Genomic DNA, 19599 nt, shown 5'->3' on the forward strand with positions numbered 1-19599 from the left:
TATGGTCAATTTTGGAGAATGTTCCATGGGGTGATGAGAAGAATGTACATTCTTTATCTTTGGGATGGAGTTCTCTATATGCATCTAACAAGCACAGTTGCTCTAGGGTCTCATTTAAGTCCCTTATAACTTTGTTTAATTTCTGTTTAGGAGATCTGTCCAGCTCTGTAAGAGAAGTATTAAAGTTCCCTGTTATTATGGTATTATAGGATATCATACTGCTCAGACTGAGTAATGTCTATTTCAAGAATCTGGGAGCTTTTAAATTGGGTGCATAAATATTTAAAATTGAAATGTCTTCTTGTTGTATTTTCCCCTTGCCCAATATAAAGTGATCATTTTTGTCTTTTTTGACTTTAGTTGCTTTAAATCCACATGTATCTAAAAATAAGATTTCAACTTCTCTTTTCTTCTGAATTCCATTTGCCTGAAAAATTGTCTTCCAACCCTTAACTTGGAGTTTTAATTTGTCTTTTGAAGCTAGGTGTGTTTCCTGCAGACAGCAAATGGATGGCTTGTGTTTTTTAATCCAGTCAGCCAATCTATGCCTCTTCAGTGGGGAATTCAAGCCATTAACATTTATTGAGATAATTGATAAGTGTGGTAGTGTTCTATTCATCTTATTTTGTGAGAGTCCATGGCTTAGATTTGTCTTTCGCATCATTGTGGAAAAAATGATATTTTGCTGTTGATCCATCTACATTAGTGTATAGAACAGTTTGAAGTATTTCCTGTAAAGCTGGTCTTGTCATGGAGAATTTCCTCAATGTTTGTATATCAGTAAAAGATTTGATTTCTCCATCAATTTTAAAGCTTAGCATAGTAGGATATAGAATTCTGGGCTGATTCTGTTTAAGTAGATTAAAGGTAGATGACCACTGTCTTCTGGCTTGAAAAGTTTCATTAGAGAAATCTGTGGTCACCCTAATGGATTTGCCCCCGTAGTTCAATTGGCACTTACTCCTGGCAGCTTGCAAAATCTTTTCTTTTGTCTTGACTTTGGACAGGTTCATCACAATGTGTCTTGGAAAAGCTCAGGTAGAGTTGAGGCAACCTGGGGTCTGATATCCCTCTGAAAGGAGTGTGTCAGAATCTTTGGTGATATTTGGGAAATTTTCATTTGTAATATTCTCTAGTATGGCTTCCATTCCCCTGGGGCATTCTTCTTCTCCTTCTGGGATACCTATAACTCATATGTTTGAACACTTCATGAAGTCCTATAATTCTGTGAACATTCTGCTTTCTTCTCTTCTTTTCTGCCTCTTTAACTATCTGAGTTATCTCAAGAGCTTTGTCCTCTATCTCCGAGATTATTTCTTCTGCATGGTCTAATCTGTTGTTGATACTTTCTAGTGCATCTTTAAGTTCCTTAATTGACTGCTTCAGTTCCTTCAGCTCTGCTATATCCTTTCTACATTCTTCATATTGTTCATCTCTTATTTGATTCTGTTTTTAGATTTCCTTTTGTTTATTTTCCACTTTATCTGCAATTTCCTTCATTGTTTTCATCTTCTGTGTTCTAAATTCCCTTTCTGTCATTTCTAACATTTCTTTATAGGTGGAATCCTCTAAAGATCACCTTTATAGGTGATCTTCTGGGGTATGAGATGTTAATCACAATGCTGATACAGCTGTATGAGATGGCGATTGGAGGCCTCTGCTGATTTCTCAAACCAGGCAGGGTGGAGAACCTAATTCTCACCTCAGCCCACTTAAAAGACACTTTAAACTGCCGACCTGGGCTAAGCAGAAGCTTTCCTAGGAAAGCACTTGTTCACTCCTAAAATGGCTATCCACTTACCCAGTGTGCCAAACCGATCTCACACTATGCCCCTGAGGGCCAAGGCTGTAAGGTGTCTCAGTCCCTGCCTTTAGGCTGCTCAGTCACTAGATGACTCGCTCTGGCCTGATCCTTGCTCTGCGACCCTGAGGGTGGAGCTTGCCCAGGCAGGTATCCCTCAGTGTCTCCACACAGCCCACAGCCAAACACTATTAGCTCCGTCTGGCTCAGTAGCTCAGTCTGGGGCCCTAATACTTAAAGTCCTCCACTCTCTTGCCCAAGTTCTCCCAAGGTAGTTCAACTGTGTGACAAGTCCTAAAAAGAAAAACCCAAACAACTCACAGGTAAGGCCTTTCCAGTTTGCAATCTCGCTGCTGCTGTACTTATAGCTGTTGGCAGGATTAGACCGAATGAACACATGCAAACACTTGCCAGTTCTCCACTGCTTTTGTCCTCCTTATGGTGTCCAGAAGTCCCTCACTGACTCCCTGTGTCTCCAAAGTGGTGTTTCTGGGCAGATCCCACCAGCCAGAGATGCCTGAAGTCTCTTCTCCCCAGACTCACCATGCCCAGTTGCAGGGAAGCTGTTACTCGGTTGCCATCCCCCTCCAGCAGAATTTTCTAATCTCCAGACCTTTATACGCAGTGCCAGATGTTCCAACATGGCTAAGATCAAAGTCATTATCTCCTTTCCAGATCCTCTGCCCATGTTCTTTCTCTCTCTCTCTCTCAGATTGGTGCCACTTCTACTCCCTTACAAGCTAAACAAGCCAGAAAACCCAGGCTTCATTCTAACACTTCCTTCTTTTCTAACCCTCATAACAAATCTCGTATCTCAACCCTACTGATTTTATAACCAAAATATCCCTTGACCATATTTCTCTTTCTATTGCTCTTGTCCTAGATCAAGAGACCATCATCTCCCACCACCTGTTGCATATAACAGCCACACAGCTGGTCTATTCCTTTAACTTTTGTCTTTTGAAGAGTAATGGTTCCAGAATTCAGATCTGATGATTACTTCCATCTTCCCCTCTAAAAGCCCTTTTAATGACTTCCTATTTTTAGGATAAAGACTCAGCTCCTTTAATGAGATCCCAAGGCTGTTTCACAGTCTGAGCTCATTGATCTCCCCTCCCTCTCTGGGTTCTAGACCTCAAGCTGTCCAATATGGCAGCCACTAGTCATGTGTGCCTATTTAAATTTAAACCAATTAAATTACAGTTTGAGTTCTTCAGTCACGCTAGTCACATTTCAAGTGCTCCACAGTCACATTTGGCTAATGGCTGTTGTGTTGGGCAGCACAGATTTACTGAGCATTCCCATCATCATAGAAAGTTCTACTGAATGGTGCTGCTCTAGACAAGTGCTCTGAGCACATGTCTGGAATATACCTTACACCCTCCCCGCACAAGGCCAAATCTTTGCAATAGCCATGTTACTAAAAGATCTGGCTGAGAGAGGTTAGGTTACTTGCCCAGGGCAGGTAGGTAGGCAGAGTGATGCCTAGATCTACTTGACTTTCAGAGAAACTTCTGAGCCACTATGCTTTTTCTTGGGCCCATGGTAGTCATTGAAAAGTTTTAAGCTGAACCACAAAATAATTTGTGATTTTTTGAGTGCAATAGCAGAGTCCAGAAATAGATCCAAATACATATGAAATTTGGTACATGGGAAAGATAATATTTTAAATCAGTGGGGAAAATATGTATGGTTGGTGTTGGGACAGTTGAGCAGCCATTTGGAAAATAAAGCTTACACACCACAACTTACACCAAATTAAATCCCCTATTGATCCCTGATTTTAAAATATCATCCCTAAAGAAGGATGGAGACTTTTCCTCCTTCATGTTTACATGGATGGAGCTGGAAAATATTCTTCTCAGCAAAGTATCTCAAGAATGGAAGAAAAAGTATCCAATGTACACTGCCCTACTATGAAACTAATTTATAGCTTTCATAGGAAAGCTATAATCCAATTATAACCCAAGAAGATGGGGAAAGGGGAGAGGGAGGGGAAGGGGGAGGATGGGTGGAGGGAGGGTGATTGGTGGGATCACGTCTATGGTTTATCTTTTAACGGTACATATGACTCTTTCTAAATGAAGAACATAAATGTCTTAACACAATAACTAAGAAAATGACATGAAGGCTATGTTAACCAGTTTGATACAAATATTTCAGATTGTATATAAAAATAGCATACTGTACCCCATGACCGTATCAATGTACACAGCCATGATCTAATAAAAAAGAAAAGAAATAAAGTAAATTCTTCTACAAGAAATTTATCTCATAATTTCTTATTCAAGAATTTACAGCTAACTAGCTGCAGAGCTCTTATAGAAGAGGTTTCTTATAGTAGAATTATTTTCTTTTATCACAAGCCAGTATTGATAAATTATCTTTTTGTATACAACCATGTATTGTATAACAACCTTTTTGTCAATAATGGACGCCACATATGACACTGGCATCAAAAGATTACATTAGAACTGAAAACTTTTTGTGCCCTAGTAATGCATAGCCATTGTAATGTCATAGTGCAGCACATTACACATGTTTTTGGTGATACTGATATGAAAATACCCACTGGCTGTCAATCACATACAGATATAGTATATAACAATTAGGTATAGTACAGAAAAACTGATAATAATAAAAAACAACTATGCTACTGAAAAAAAATATATAACATAGAAAGGCTAGAGGATTCCCTGGGAGATTTTATGTCCAAAGCCTAAAATAAGGATGCTCCCATACAAATCAAGACAGAAACTTTAGGATCCATGAAAAGAAAATACTATTCATTTGGACCACATAAAAACATTAAAGGTAGTATAAAGTCTGTCACAAAATCAAAACCCAAAGGACAAACATAGACAACTCAACTGAGAGAGATTCAGTCTGTTTTAATGAGTCAAAGCAGGTTCTCTGGAGTCAGGCTGCCCTGATTTGCATCTTGCCTCCACTTCGTGCTCGTGGAGCACCCTTGGGCTAGTTACTTCTCTTCTCTGTGTCAATTTCCTCCTTGTAACATGGGGAGAAATGATAGTACATAGCTCAATGAGATGTTATGAAGATTAAATAAATCAGTGCATATAACATGCTTAGAACTGTGGCTGGCCTGGTGTGAGTTCTCTAATAAGTAGTATTAGACTATTGTCATGACCAGCAAAGACTTTAGACTTTATCCAGAGGACAACTGGGGCAAAAAGTGTTTAGGCAAGAAAATAATGATGTAATCAGATTTGTGTACTAAGAATATCACTCTAACTAAAGAAAATTAGAAGTTCAGCAGGAGAGCATTGCAGGTGAGAGGTTTGGCCTAGGGTGGGGTTGGTAGAGATGATGCAGAGATGGAACAGAAACTGACAGCTCCTTTCTTCTTTACCTATGGACTTTGAACCTGAGCTACAGAAAACGATATCATTCCCTGTGTTAGTCCAGGTCCTTCTGAGAAGCAGTTACCCAGCAGGATTAGACTACAAACTATTAGGGAGAATGCCTCTAAAGGAAAAGAGAGAGCTGGAGAGACTGGGAGAGCCATTGGACCCTTTGGGAAGAAGGAGGGTTGAGTGGAAGAATCTTGGACTGCCATAGAGTCCTAAGAAATTTCTCCAAAGTCACCTATCAGGGAAGTTCCAAATCTCCCAGGAACAGGCTTCTTTAATATCTCTGCTGCCCTCAATTATTGGTTAGGAGTAGAGTATAAGAAGCACAAATGTTTTGATAGATTTCAGAGTGACAGCTGGGGCTGTCAGTCAGTTACACTCCCTGTCTGTGGAAATGTTCACAGCTGCTACATAGCCGGATTCTCCCCACAGTCTAACCTGCCCAGCCATTCATAGTTATTAAGTATGTAGATTATGGACTACACCTGCCGTCATCCCTCTCTTGGTATTTTCCTTTCATCCAAGGGGAAAATGTGCTATTTGTATTTATTAAGCACCTATGTTGTGGAAGCTAATGTCCTCTAATATTTTTCTTCTTTTGTCTAAGGGAAAACTTGTGAACCGCCAAGAGCTTATTAATGATGATACCAACAAGCAAAACCTCCTTCAAGTCATAAAACAGCACCTCACTGACTTTGTGCTTGAATACAACACTGAGGTGAGTGAGCAAAGGTTTATCCAGAAAAGGGGTTGCTGGGGTGGCTGTGTGAGCTTGGGATGACATTTTCCTTGTAATTTCAGAATAAAGATCTGATTTACGAATTGCAAATCCTGAATCACATGCTGCTCTTTGTCTCCAAAAGCTCTGAGTCATATGGTACCATAATTCAGCATTATAAGCTGGCATCAAAGGAATTCCAGAACAAGGTTAGTAGAACGTGCTGTTGCTCTTGGCTCTTAGATGGGCATCCAACACTTGCAGAACCTGAGGCTATTTATCAGCCCTGCTTATCATAGATGGAGTCAGGAAAGATTTGCATATACCTTTACATTCCAATTTTCCTGATTTGCATATCTGTACTACATATTATTTACTATTTAATTTAATTTTTATTTTGGAGGCAGAGTCTCACTTTGTCTCACTCTACTCACTTTTGTGGGTAGAGTGCCATGGCATCATAGCTCACAGCAACCTCTTTCTCTTGCCTCAGCTTCCCAAGTAGCTATGACTACAAGTGCCCACCACAATGCCCAGCTAGTTTTTTTCTATTTCTTTTTTTTTTTTTTTTTTTGCAGTTTTTGGCCAGGGCCGGGTTTGAACCTGCCACCTCCAGTATATGGGGCTGGCACTACCCCTTTCAGCCACAGGAGCCACCCTAGTTTTTTATTTATTTATTTATTTTTAGTAGAAACAGAGTCTGGCTCTTTCTCAGTCTGGTCTCAGACTCCTGAGCTTAAACAATACACCTGCCTCAGCCTCCCAGAATGCTAGGACTACAGGAATGAGCCACCCTGCCCAGCCTACCATTTAATTTCAAATGAGCCTCCTCCATTCCCCCGGAACTGTGTTTCAACCCTCTTCCTCTGCCTATTGCCTTAGAGGAGTTTCTTAAACCTTTAGCCTCTGTCTCCAGTGTGTGAAATGGAAACTTATAGTAAGAATTAGACAATCCATACATAAAGCAATGAACAAAAGTACAATGAATGATGTTTATTATTATTGTCACCATTATCATCATTAGAAACAAATCAGTTTTCCCCATTCACTATACCTATATTTAGTCTTCTCTTAATCACCCTATGTAATCCTCACATCTGGGCAATTCCTCTCTATCACAAGGAATAGAGAGGAATTTTGTTTTCTGATTGGCGCTCATTGCCTGAATTTATAAGTTCATTTACCCATTTGTTTTCTATCTTCTCCACTAGAACCTAAGCTCCTCCAGGGCGGTGGATTTTATCTGCTTTGGGCAGTGCCGTATATCCAGCACTTGGTAAAATGCCTTGCACATAATAAGAACTCTGAATATTTGACGAATGAGTGAATGAAACCATGGGTTTCCTTGATAGAATAATCTTGAATAATGATGAGTTAACATTTTCTACCTGTGAGTCAATAAAGAAAGTCTTTACATAGATTTTCCTACTTACTTACCTCACAGTAACCCCGTGAAGTAGGTACTCTTATAATCACCATTTTACAGATAAGGAAACTGTGGCACAGAACCAGGATGGAAGCTCAGGACCTCTGGCTTCCTAAAGCTGTGCGTATGGTGTATGATACCAGGACGCTGAAACCAGGTTGGCGGCTGCTGCCTGCTGTGCATTTGTGGGCAGGGCTGCACCTGCCCAGAGAAAGGGCTCCGTTATTAAGTCTGTCAGAGGTGCACCACAGATCCCACTATTTGCATTCCTTTAGTCCACAGCTTTCCAGGAGTTTCTCTTCCTTAATGAAGGTCCCAGAGAGATGACATTTTCATTTCATTTGGCAGATCCTTTTCATCCTAGTGGATGCAGATGAACCCAGAAACAGACGTGTCTTTGAGTACTTCCGGATCACGGAGGTCAACGTCCCATCTGTCCAAATCCTAAACCTGACCTCCGACGCCAGGTACAAAATGCCTTCAGATGAAATAACCTTCAGAAACCTCAAGAGGTTCGGCCTCAACTTCCTGAGTAGAAATGCTAAGGTAAGGTTGTTCTTGGACAAGATTTAACTAGAACCTCAAAATCATCCCTTTCTTGTAATTCTGTTGGCTTTGCTCATTGTGGGGAAATCCCCCCACCTCCCCCACCTTGAATCTATCCAACTTTTGACTTATCACCTGAACCTGTAATTTCACCATTATTTTTTTTTCATTGTAATGTAGAGGCATTTCCTTTGCAGGAATTTCCAATAAAAATGCAGATATTCGGGAGGGCTACCTTAGCCTTGATAAGAACACTTTTGGTGGGTAGCACCTGTGACTTAAGGAGTAGGGTGCGGGCCCCATATACCAGGGGTGGCAGGTTCAAGGCTGGCCCCAGCCAAAACTACAAAAAAAAAAAAAAGAAAGAAAAGAAAAGAAAAGGGCACTTTTGTTGTCCTATCAGCTTCAGGGTTTCAAGGTTGAAGATTTACTTAGCCCAAGGGTAGATGGTTGCTTGGGGGACCAGAAAGGGGTAGAACACAGAGATCCATCAGGGTTCAGCCTCAGAGGTTTTAGGGACCTCTTGGCTGGATGGGATTGTTTAGAGGGGGGACTATTTTGCTAACAGGGAGAAGAAGCTGCAGAAAAGCAGCCATAAATATAACCCAGCCTCACACACTGCTTATTTAGCACTTGCTGTATCCTCAACTATCCTGCTGGTAAGATGACCATGTTAATTAGTTTCCAAACTGGGATACTTTTGAGAATGAAAGGGGCATTGTTTAAAAACATTCTGGAACAACAAGAGTAACTGAGACTCTCCAGGCAAGCCAAAATCTGTAGTCCCTTGACCTCCCAGGGCTTCCTCTACCTCCATCTGTTTCCCCGAGACATGGCTTTCCCCAGGCCCTTCTGGAGTGGACGCTGTTTGTCTGGTGTGCACATTGTCATGGGGTGGGCAGTGAAGTGGCTTTTCTTCTTGCCACTTCTCAGCCATTTCTCCTCCTTGCACCTTCAAAAACCCCAATTCCTTGTATTTTGCATTTGTGGACTTTAGACTGTGTGCTCCCACCCCTTGATCATTGTCCCCTTCCCACTTTCCTTCAATCTGAAGACTGAAGCTCCTGATGGCAGACTTGCCCCCTATCCCACTCTGCCATCATTCCCCAAGATGCCAATATCTGAAACCCCATTCTCTCTTCTCCATTAGTGGTGTGTTCCTGGCATCTCAGCCACTTACTGTCACAGCCACACCCAAGGATAATAACCCCTCTGATTTCCTTTCTCCAGTATCCACACTGCTTTAATTCTTCAAACTTCTCATGGCCTCCCATCTCTTGGTCCCATGGCACGATCACTTAGTGCTCCTGTTCTTGAACTTGCATTCCACAATTTGCTGCTCTTGTGATGATTCCCTTAACTCCTTTATCCCCTCTACCCACCACCTCCTGTACACCCTGCAGTACTCACCAGGTTGAACCCACTTAACGTCCCTACTGCTTCCAGACCAGAGCTGGAGAAAAGCAACATCACCCCAAGGGTGCTGGCTTCACGACATCACAAACCAAACCTCCATGGACTCTCAGAAATGTCCTGGCATCTCTGCATAAGTATCTCTTCCTGTGCTCATTTTCTTAATCTCAGAGTCTATTTCTCCTTATACTCATTCCTACTGTCACTCTCAGCTGAGTACTCTGTCTTCTATTTTCACCAAGAAAATAGACATCTTCCTGCTGGGACCTCCTCCTCCAACAGAAATGAGCCTACCTTACATGATCTATGGGGTGTCCCTGATCTGGCCCATTTCTAACTCTCCATTGTTTCACCACATCCCATCTCCCATGCCCAGCCCCCACCCTCTTTACACTTCCACTGAAAGAATTGTTAAGCCCTTTCCAGAGCCTGGAGTTGCAGAGAGAAAGGGCACTGTGGGAGCAAAATGCAGGCGAGCTGGGCAGAGACCACACATCAGGCACCTCACAGACAGATGAAGGATTTAGTATTCTATGGGCAATGGTGAGCCACGTTTGCATGGTGAAAATAGAACCCTGATTGTAGAGAATTGTGATGTAGAGAAGATTGGGAGCAAATGTAGGGAGAACTACATGTGGGAGGCTATTCCAAGGATCCAGATGAGCAATGCAGGCTCCCTGGATAGGGCAGTGACAGCACAGATGAAAAGACATGTGTGGATTCAAGAGATGCTCAGGATGCAATGGTTTTAGAAAAAAATATGATTTGACATTTCCAACACTTTCTTCAAAGAGACGCAAGAGCTGAGATCCTTCTTTCATTCATTCATATGCAAAAACATCTATTCAGTTTCTATTATGTACCAGGCAGTGGATACTCAATGATGAGAGAAGAAAAGTCCATTCTGCTGTTCCATCTAGTATGATAGACACATTAATCAAATAACCAGAAAAATAAACATAAATGATGAACTTGAATAAGTAATACAAGGAAAAGTATTGGGTGTTATGAGAATTTATGGTAGCAGGACTTTCTAGCCTGGGAGAAGTCAAGGAGACCTTCCCTGGAAGTCATTCTGAAGGATAAGAATGAAGAAGGGAGGGCAGGAGTCATGAATGGAGAAAGCCGTCCAGGCAGAGGGAATGGCATAATAAACAAAGGGTCCAGGTGGAAAGAAGATCAGCCATTTAGGTAAACCAAAGGCCAGGATAACTCAAGAAAAAAAAGGGTAGAATGAAGTCTGGAGAGGCTGGTAGGAACTAAAATGTGGCCAAGATCTTATAGATCACATAAAAGATCTTGGTCTTGATTCTCAGAGTAATTAGGGTCAGCTAATTTTTTTTTTTTAATGTGGACTAGTTAAGATGGAAAAATTCTCCACCCTCGTTCAAGAATCCCCCAAATCATGTATTATAATGCTAGAATCCATCCCAGTTTGGACCGCTGTCTTCTCCCTGGCCCTCCAAAACTGATTTGTCGGGGACAATCCAGGGGTGACAACAAGTTCATGATCTATCTCAGCATTTCAAAGTCTTTCCCAAGGCTCTTGTGGAAAAAAAAAGAAAACTCTTAGTTGTTTTCAATCAAGGTAGGAAACCCCAATTCTGAACTTCTTTCTGGAGGCTGTTAGATCTCTTAAATTTGCTTCCTAGAAACATCAATCCAGTGAAGATATTCCAAAATATTGGGACCAGGGACTGGTGAAGCAGCTCGTGGGGAAGAACTTCAACATAGTGGTCTTTGACAAGGAAAAGGATGTATTTGTGATGTTTTGTAAGTATCTCCCCAGAGGGGATGGGACCCAATGGGTCCCAACATTACTTTTCAAGTGTTGCTCCTGAATTCCTGGGCACTGAAATCTCTAAAACCCATTGATGCACCATGCCAAGGGTAATCTTCAGATACCCAAAAGGCTGGATCAAGACAATATCAATGACAATGTAACTCCATCCTCCGAAATCTAATTCTTGAAATGTTGCATGAGATGCCTTCCATATAATCCAGGCCTTTGGCTCTTTCTAACAGTATAGCTGATGGCTAACACTGTCTGATTAGGTCTACAGGGTAAGTTAGGTCTTACAATGAGCCACTGAATTCATTATCTCACTTAAACCTTGCAACATCTTTTGTTAAGCAGGAAGTAGCATTGCTCCCACTTTACAGATGACTAAATGAAGTCTCAGGGAGGTTGAAAGAATTCTTCATTATCATGCAGCCAGTGAGTGCTGGAACTAAGATTTGAATCTAGGCAGTCTGGCTCTTGCACTTACACTCATTGGTATAGGTACAGAATTCCTTTGTTTCTGGCTTTTTTTTTTTTTTTTTTTGATTACATAAAAACTTTGTGTGGTAGGGCAGCACCTGTGGCTCAAAGGAGTGGAGTGCCGGCCCCATATGCTGGAGGTGGCAGGTTCAAACCCAGCCCCAGCCAAAAACTGCAAAAACAAACAAACAAAAAAAACTTTGTGTGGTAAAAATGGCATATAATCAAGATAAAAAGACTAAAGGCATATTTTTAAAGTACATATTATGAACAAAAGATTAATATTTTTAATCATTGAGAAGCACTTACAATAATAAGTAAGTATAATAATAAGATGTATATACCAGAACAAAAGTAGAAATAAGATAGAATAGTTACATCACAAATGTACAAGTAATGATAGGCCATAAACATGGTAAAGCTCGTCAGTAATCAAATTCTTGAAATGTAAAGGACAATTAAGTACCACTTCCCACCTATAAGAATGTCAAAGATCTTAAAAATAATATTAACACTCAATATAGGAAAAGCTTGAGAGCAAAATGACTATAACCTTTTGTGGAGGAAAGTTTGGAAGTAAGATAGTATATTTTAGTATTAAGACAAAAGTTTTTAAATTATGCAGACGAACTGATCAAGCATTTTCATTTCTTAAGGAAATAAAGTGTCAAGTGTGAAAAGATGTATTACAACATTCATTGTAGAAAATTTGAAACTACCTAAATGTTAACCAACATGGGATTGATCAAATAAATTATGGAACATCCATAAAATAAAATACACATTTTAAAGATAGCCATTAAGAACTAGGGGGACCTATATTGATGGATAATAAAAGACAGCAGTGATTATACATTAAGAGAGAAAAGGAGACTATAAACTATATGAACATGTATGTACCATGTGCTCTGATTTTTATAAATATGTGAAATATATTAGTATAATTACTTCAAAGAATAGACAAAATGCTATTTATGGCAGCTGTTCTGGTGATAAGGTCACTGTTGATCTTCATATAAGGAAGTACTTTGCTTCTATAATATTTTCATGGTTTTTATAATTATAATATATTTATAGTCAGAAATAAGAATAATATAATAATTTCTCTATTGAAAAGAAAAAAACATATAAGCATATCTTCTACAAATATGGAAAAAAGTCTTCTAGACTCAAAATAGGTCAGATCTATTGTTTCTTGCTTGTCTACATTCTCATAAATTATTCATGGAAATTCTGTCTATACAAATAATTATTTTTTGTTCACTATTCCTTTGCATTCCTTTTCAGACAGTGACAGATATTAATGATAGGTATTATTTCCATATTCATTTATATTACAGAGTATTCCTCATAACAGCTATTTTCTTTTTTTTAAATCATAGCTGTGTGTATTAATGCAATCATGGGGTACAATGTGTTGGTTTTATATACTATTTGAGATATTTTCATGAAACTGGTTAACATAGCCTTCACAGCATTTTATTAGTTATTGTGTTAAGACATTTATATTCTACACCTAGTAAATTTCACATGTACCCTTGTAAGATGCACCATAGGTGTGGTCCCACCAATTACTCTCCCTCCACCCATCCTCTCCCCTCCCCTCCCCCCCTTTCCTCTTCTTCTTGGGCTATAATTGGGTTATAGCTTTCATAAAAAAGCTATAAATTAGTTTCATAGTAAGGCTGAGTACATTGGATATTTTTTCTTCCATTCTTGAGATAATTTGCTAAAAAGAATATGTTCCAGCTCCATCTACGTAAACATGTAAGAGGTAAAGTCTCCATCTTTCGTTAAGGCTGCATAATATCCCATGGCATACATATACCACCATTTATTAATCCATTCATGGGTCGATGGGCACTTGGGCTTCTTCCATGACTTAGCAATTATGAATTGGGCTAAAATAAACATTCTGGTACAAATATCTTCATTATAATGTGATTTTTGGTCTTCTGGATATATACCTAGTAGAGGAATTGTAGGATCAAATGGCAGGTCTACTTTTAGTTCTCTAAGTGTTCTCCAGACATCTTTCCAAAAGGAACGTATTAGTTTGCATTCTCACCAGCAGTGTAGAAGTGTTCCCTTTTCTCCACATCCATGGCAGCATCTCTGGTTTTGGGATTTTGTGATATGGGGCTAATCTTACTGGAGTTAGATGATATCTCAAAGTAGTTTTGATTTGCATTTCTCTGATGATTGAGGATGATGAGCATTTTTCATATGTCTGTAGGCCATGCACCTGTCTTCTTCAGAGAAGTTTTTCTTCAAGTCCCTTGCCCACCCTGAGATGGGATCACTTATTCTTTTCTTGTTAATACATTTGAGTTCTTTGTGGATTCTGGTTATTAAACCTTTGTCGGAGACATAACCTGCAAATATCTTCTCCCATTCTGAGGGCTATCTGCTTACTTTACTTACCGTGTTCTTGGCTATGCAAAAGCTTTTTAGTTTGATCAGGTCCCAGTAGTGTGTTTTTGATGCTGCTTCAAATGCCCAGGGAGTCTGCCTCATAAAATATTCACCCAGACCGATTTCTTCAAGAGTTTTCCCTGCACTTTCTTCTAGTATTTTTGTAGTTTCATGTCTTAAGTTTAAATCTTTAATCCAGGGAGAGTCTGTCTTAGTTAATGGTGAGAGGTGTGGGTCCACTTTCAGTCTTCTACAGGTCACCAGCCAGTTCACCCAGCACCGTTTGTTAAATAGGGAATCTTTTCCCCACTGAATGTTTTTAATTGGCTTGTCAAAGATCAAATAATGGTAAGTAGCTGGGTTCATCTCTTGGTGGTCTATTGTGTTCCATACATCTACCTCTCTGTTTTTATGCCAGTACCATAGTGTTTTGATCACTATCGATTTATAGTATAGTCTGAGGTCTGGTAGTGTAATTCCTCCTGCTTTGTTTTTATTTCTGAGTAATGTCTTAGATATTTGAGGTTTTTTCTGATTCCATATAAAATGAAGTATTTTTTCAAGATCTTTAAAGTATGACACTGGAGCTCTAATAGGGATTGCATTAAAATTGTATATTTTTTTGGATAGTATGGACATTTTAACAATGTTGATTCTTCCCAGCCATGAGCATGGGTTGTTTTTACATTTGTCAACATCTTCAGCTATTTCTTTGCTTGGGGTTTCATAGTTCTCTTTATAGAGCTCTTTCATGTCCTTTGTCAGGTAAACTCCCAAATATTTCATCTTCTTTGGCACTACTGTGAATGGTATAGAGTCCTTGACTGTTTTTTCAGCTGGACTATTTTGGTATATATAAAGGCTACAGATTTATGAGTGTTAATTTTGTAACCTGAGATGCTGCTGTATTCCTTGATTACTTCTAAGAGTTTTGCAGTAGAATCCCTAGTGTTTTCCAGGGATATTCTTCATATCATCTGTGAAGAATAAAAGTTTGATCTCTTCTGACCCTATATGGATACCCGTAGTCTCCTTTTCTTCCCTAATTATGATGGTTAAGACTTCTATTACAATGTTCAAAAGCAGTGACAATGGGCAACCGTGCCTGGTTCCTGATTTGAGCAGAAATTATTTCAATTTAACTCCATTTAATATGATATTGGCTGTGCGTTTGTTGTAGATGGCCTCCATTAAGAAATGTCCCTTCTATACCAATTTTCTTAAGTGTTCTGAAAGGATGGCTGGATATTATCAAAAGCTTTTTCTGCATCAGTTGAGAGAATCATATGGTCTTTGTTTTTTAATTTGTTTATGTGATGAATTATATTTATAGATTTACGTATATTGAACCAGCCTTGAGACCCTGGGATAAAACCCACTTGGTCCTGGTGTATAATTTGTTTGATGTATTGCTGGATTCTGTTTGTTAGGATCTTGTTGAATATTTTTGTATCAATATTTATTAGTGATACTGGTCTATAATTTGCTTTTCTTGTTGAGTCTTTTCCTGGTTTGGGGATCAAGGTGATGTTTGCTTCATAGAATGTGTTGGGTAGTATTCCTTCTCTTTCTGTATTTTGGAAAAGGTTGAGTAGTATAGGTACTAGTTCCTCTTTAAAGGTTTGGTAGAATTCTGATATGAAGCCATCTGGCCCTGGGCTTTTCTTTTTAGTGAGATTTTGTATAGTTGATGCTATTTGAGAACTTGATATAGGCCTATTCAAAATTCCACTTCACTGTGGCTAAGTCTTGCAATGTGGCATGCTTCCAAGCCTTGGTCAATTTCCTTCAGATTTTCATATTTCTAAGGATAAAGTTTCATTCATTAAGAATTTTTTGAATTTCTGAGGAGTCTGTTGTGATTTCATTTTTACCATTTCTGATTGATGAAATTAGAGATTTTACTATTTTTTTTTTCCTGGTTAGGTTAGCCAAAGGTTTATGTATTTTATTGACCTTTTCAAAAACCAACTTTTTGATTTATTAATCTGTTGTATAATCCTTTTGTTTTCAATTTTATATAATTCTACTCTAACTTTGGTTATTTCTTTTCTTCTGCTGGGTTTAGGATTAGAATGTTCTTCGTTTTCCGGTTGCTTGAGATGTCCCATTGAGTTGTCAACTTCCTCTCTTTCTGTTCTCTTGAGGAAGGCTTGTAATGCTAAAAATTTCCCTCTTAGGACTGCCTTTATGGTATCCCAGAGGTTCTGATAATTCATGTCTTCATTATCATTTTGTTCCAAAAATTTGGTAATTTTTTTCTTAGTCTCATCTCTGACCCAGCTATCATTCAGCATAAGGTTATTTAGCTTCCATGTTTTTGTATGAGTATGCAGATTCCTGTTGTTACTGAGTTCAACTTTTATTCCATGATGGTCTGAGAAGATGCAAGGAATAATTTCTATTCTTCTAAATTTGCTGAGGTTAGACTTGTTACCTAAGACGTGATCAATTTTGGAGTATGTTCCATGGGCTGATGAAAAGAATGTGTGTTCAGTTTTGTTTAGGATGAAATGTTCTGTAGATGTCTGTTAAATCCAGTTGTTGAATTGTTAAGTTTAAGTCTAAAATTTATTTACTTAGCTTCTTATTGGAGGATCTATCCATCATTGCTAAAGGAGTGTTAAAATCACCATTATGGTGCTGGAGGAAATCAAGTTGCTCATGACTGTTAGAATCTCATATAAATTGAGGTGCATTCTGTTTGGGTGCATAAATGTTAATAATTGAAATTTCATCATGTTGATTGTTACCCTTAACAAATATGAAGTAACTATCTTTATCTTTCCTTACTTTTATTGGTTTAAAGCCTATTGTATGTGTGAATAAAATTGCAACACCTGCTTTTCTCTGATTTCCATTTGCCTGAAATATAGATGACCATCCCTTCACCCTGAGTCTATATTTATCCTTTAAGGTAAGATGAGATTCTTACATGCAGCAGATACCTGGCCTGAGTTTTTGTATCCAGTCAGCCAACCTATGCCTCTTTAGAGGACAATTTAAGCCATTCACATTAATTGAGAATATTGATAAGCCTGGTAGAATTTTGGGTATCGAGTTTTTTGAAAGTGCAGTGGACATATTTAATCCTTTCACCACTGTAGAAGTTGTAATTTGATCAAAAGTTTCTGAGTGAGTTTACTTTTATGGTGGAGGATTATGCTGGTAATTATGGAAGATAGGTCTGAGAATATCCTGGTGAGCTGGTTTAGTTATGGCAAATTTCTTCAACATGTGAATTTCATTAAAGTATTTAATACTTCCATCATAAATGAAATTCAGTTTAGCTTGGTACGGGATCCTGGATTGAAAGTTATTTTGTTTTAGGAGATTAAATGTCAATGACCACCCTCTTCTAGCTTGAAAGGTTTCAGCAGAGAGATCTGCAGTCATTCTAATATTCTTCCCCTTACAGGTTATGGTTTTCTTACTTCTGAATGCTTTCAGAATTTTCTCCTTCATATTAACTTTAGTGAAGTTAATTATGATGTGCCAGGGGGATGTCTTATTTGAGTTGAGTCATACTGGGGTTCTGAAACTGTCTGCTATCTGACTTTCAGAATCTCTTGGCATGTCTGGAAAGTTCTCCTTCATAATCTCATGAAGAAGAGCCTCTGTGCTTTGTGAAGCAACTTTGTTGCTTTCAGCAATTCCTCTAAGGTGAATATTAGTTTTCTTTGAATTATCCCAGCGCTCTCTGAGAGAATGATCCATTTTTGCTCTCCATTTCTCTTCCTCTTTGAGAGCTTGGGAGTGTACAAAAGCTTTGTTCTTGATGTCAGAAATTCTTTCTTCTGCTTGCTCCATTCTGTTACTGAGGGATTCTACTGTATTTTTCAGATCTTTGAAGCCTGCAAATTCTTGTCTCAATGTGTCAAAATCTTTGATGATTTTGTCTTTGAATTCATCAAATTGTTGAGGCAACTTTTTAAATGCTCCTTGAATTTCTAATTCCAACTTACTTCCATTCTATTAATCTTATTTGCAATCCAAACTCTGAATTTGATGTCTGACATCTCAGCCATTTGTCTATGAATGGAATCTTCAGTTGTGTCTGCCATGTTGTTCCTTGGGGGAGTGGAGTTGATCTACTCTGGTTATTTATGTTACTGGAAGTTTTCCACTGATCCCACCCCATGATTATTTTATACCATTTTGCTAGATGAGCAGATAGGGTGAATTCCTGGAGTAGTGATTAACCAACCCTTTGCCTAAGAGCTGGGACTGGTGTCTATACCTTTTTGCCTAGAACTTTGCCAAGGACCCGTACAGTGCTATGGCCTGAGACATTGCTGTGGTGGGGCTAAGTGGCTCTGTCTTGTTTTCAGCTGGTCTCTATCCTCCCCTAGTTAATCAGTTACTCTGGGTTAAAGTCTCAGCAATTAAGTCATCCCACCCCTCTAGGCAACAACTGGAAAAGAAAAATCAAACCTCCCCACAACCACACACCCAGGGTACCACTTTGGATAGTCCTCAAGTGATTGGTCCAGTCTGGTAGATCCAAATCAATTGTCCCAGTCAGCACCTGGTCTGAAGTGGGAGAGTTCAAAAGGTCTCTGGCAACTAGATAGCAGCAGTCAGCTGGCAGATTGAGTATAACTCATTCTGGTCTTCATGGAGTCAAAATCCCCCCCGCCCTCAGCAAATGAATTAGTCTGGAAAGGTTGATGCCTCTTTCCCCACTTTGTACCTCTGTCACACCCAGTCATTGGTAACCCCACTGGTAACCCCCTTCCAGTTCCCTCCAATGAGCAGATGTATGTCTCCTCAGCCAGGCCTCCACACTCTGCCACCATCTGGCAGAGCCTTGGATGGTTAATGGAAGCTGGGGTGGTTCACTCTGTTCCAGCCCCACCCCTCATTGATGTTACTGACCCTTATATTTGTGTAGAATTTGTGATTCTGTCCTGGCTATATTCCCCTGTGGACCAGGCACTGTTTGAGTTCACAGGGGAAACTGCAACTCAGTCCCAGTCTGTGCCACTGCCCAGAGCTAGTGTGTCTGTCTCCACTGCAGTCTGTGTTGGGGCAGGTGCGGTTAGAGTTCACACTCGGCTCTGAGTTGCAGCCTCAGCCCACATGCCTTTGTCTCAACTATGGTCCCCTGAGGGCCAGGTGCTTCTTAGGCTCACTAAAGCAGTCCTGACGTAGCCCTGTCCTGGGATTATGCTGTCTCTGCATGCGTCTTCTGTTCTCCGTCCCTGCAGCACCCTGCCCAGGCTGGTATGGCCTTAGTCATACCCTTTGCTCACAGGGCCTGTGTTATAGTCCCAGATCTACTCCTCTAGTGTCTGCCACCAGAGAAGATGCCCATCTTTCTCTGGTTGCCCAGAGAGATAGGGAGTGTCTTTCCAAAATATCCCCCGGGGTGTGAGCCCTATTGTTCCCACTGCTGCTGCTGTTGCTCTGTGCTTGAGGGGCATTGCCTCTACCTTTTCCATATGGTTCCTTCAGTCCATCATTTTCTCCTTCCCCCTGTGCCACAGAATCAGCACAGACCTGCAATAGTCCATGCCCTGTCCACAGGTCTCGAGAAAATGCCCCCAAATCTGGATTCCATGGGGGATAGGCTTCCAGACCTTGGGGAGAGAGTGGAGGGGAGTGCTGGGAGTTCAGAATTGCAGGTAGAGAATATATACA

At 39.8% G+C, this 19599-nt stretch overlaps 1 protein-coding gene across 1 annotated transcript in view; it reads left to right on the forward strand.

Annotated features, from left to right (window-relative positions):
• The window catches only part of PDILT (protein disulfide isomerase like, testis expressed), a 43535-nt gene that overhangs the window by 19078 nt on the left and 4858 nt on the right, over window positions 1–19599 (forward strand). The window contains exons 5-8 of the mRNA XM_012805739.1: window positions 5783–5893; window positions 5977–6102; window positions 7668–7865; window positions 10931–11051. Of these exons, the coding sequence (XP_012661193.1) occupies window positions 5783–5893; window positions 5977–6102; window positions 7668–7865; window positions 10931–11051 (556 nt within the window). The remainder of the gene's footprint in view (window positions 1–5782; window positions 5894–5976; window positions 6103–7667; window positions 7866–10930; window positions 11052–19599) is intronic.

This window comes from Otolemur garnettii, unplaced genomic scaffold, assembly GCF_000181295.1.
Source record: "Otolemur garnettii isolate 467f Iridium unplaced genomic scaffold, OtoGar3 scaffold00044, whole genome shotgun sequence".
NCBI lineage: Eukaryota > Metazoa > Chordata > Mammalia > Primates > Galagidae > Otolemur > Otolemur garnettii.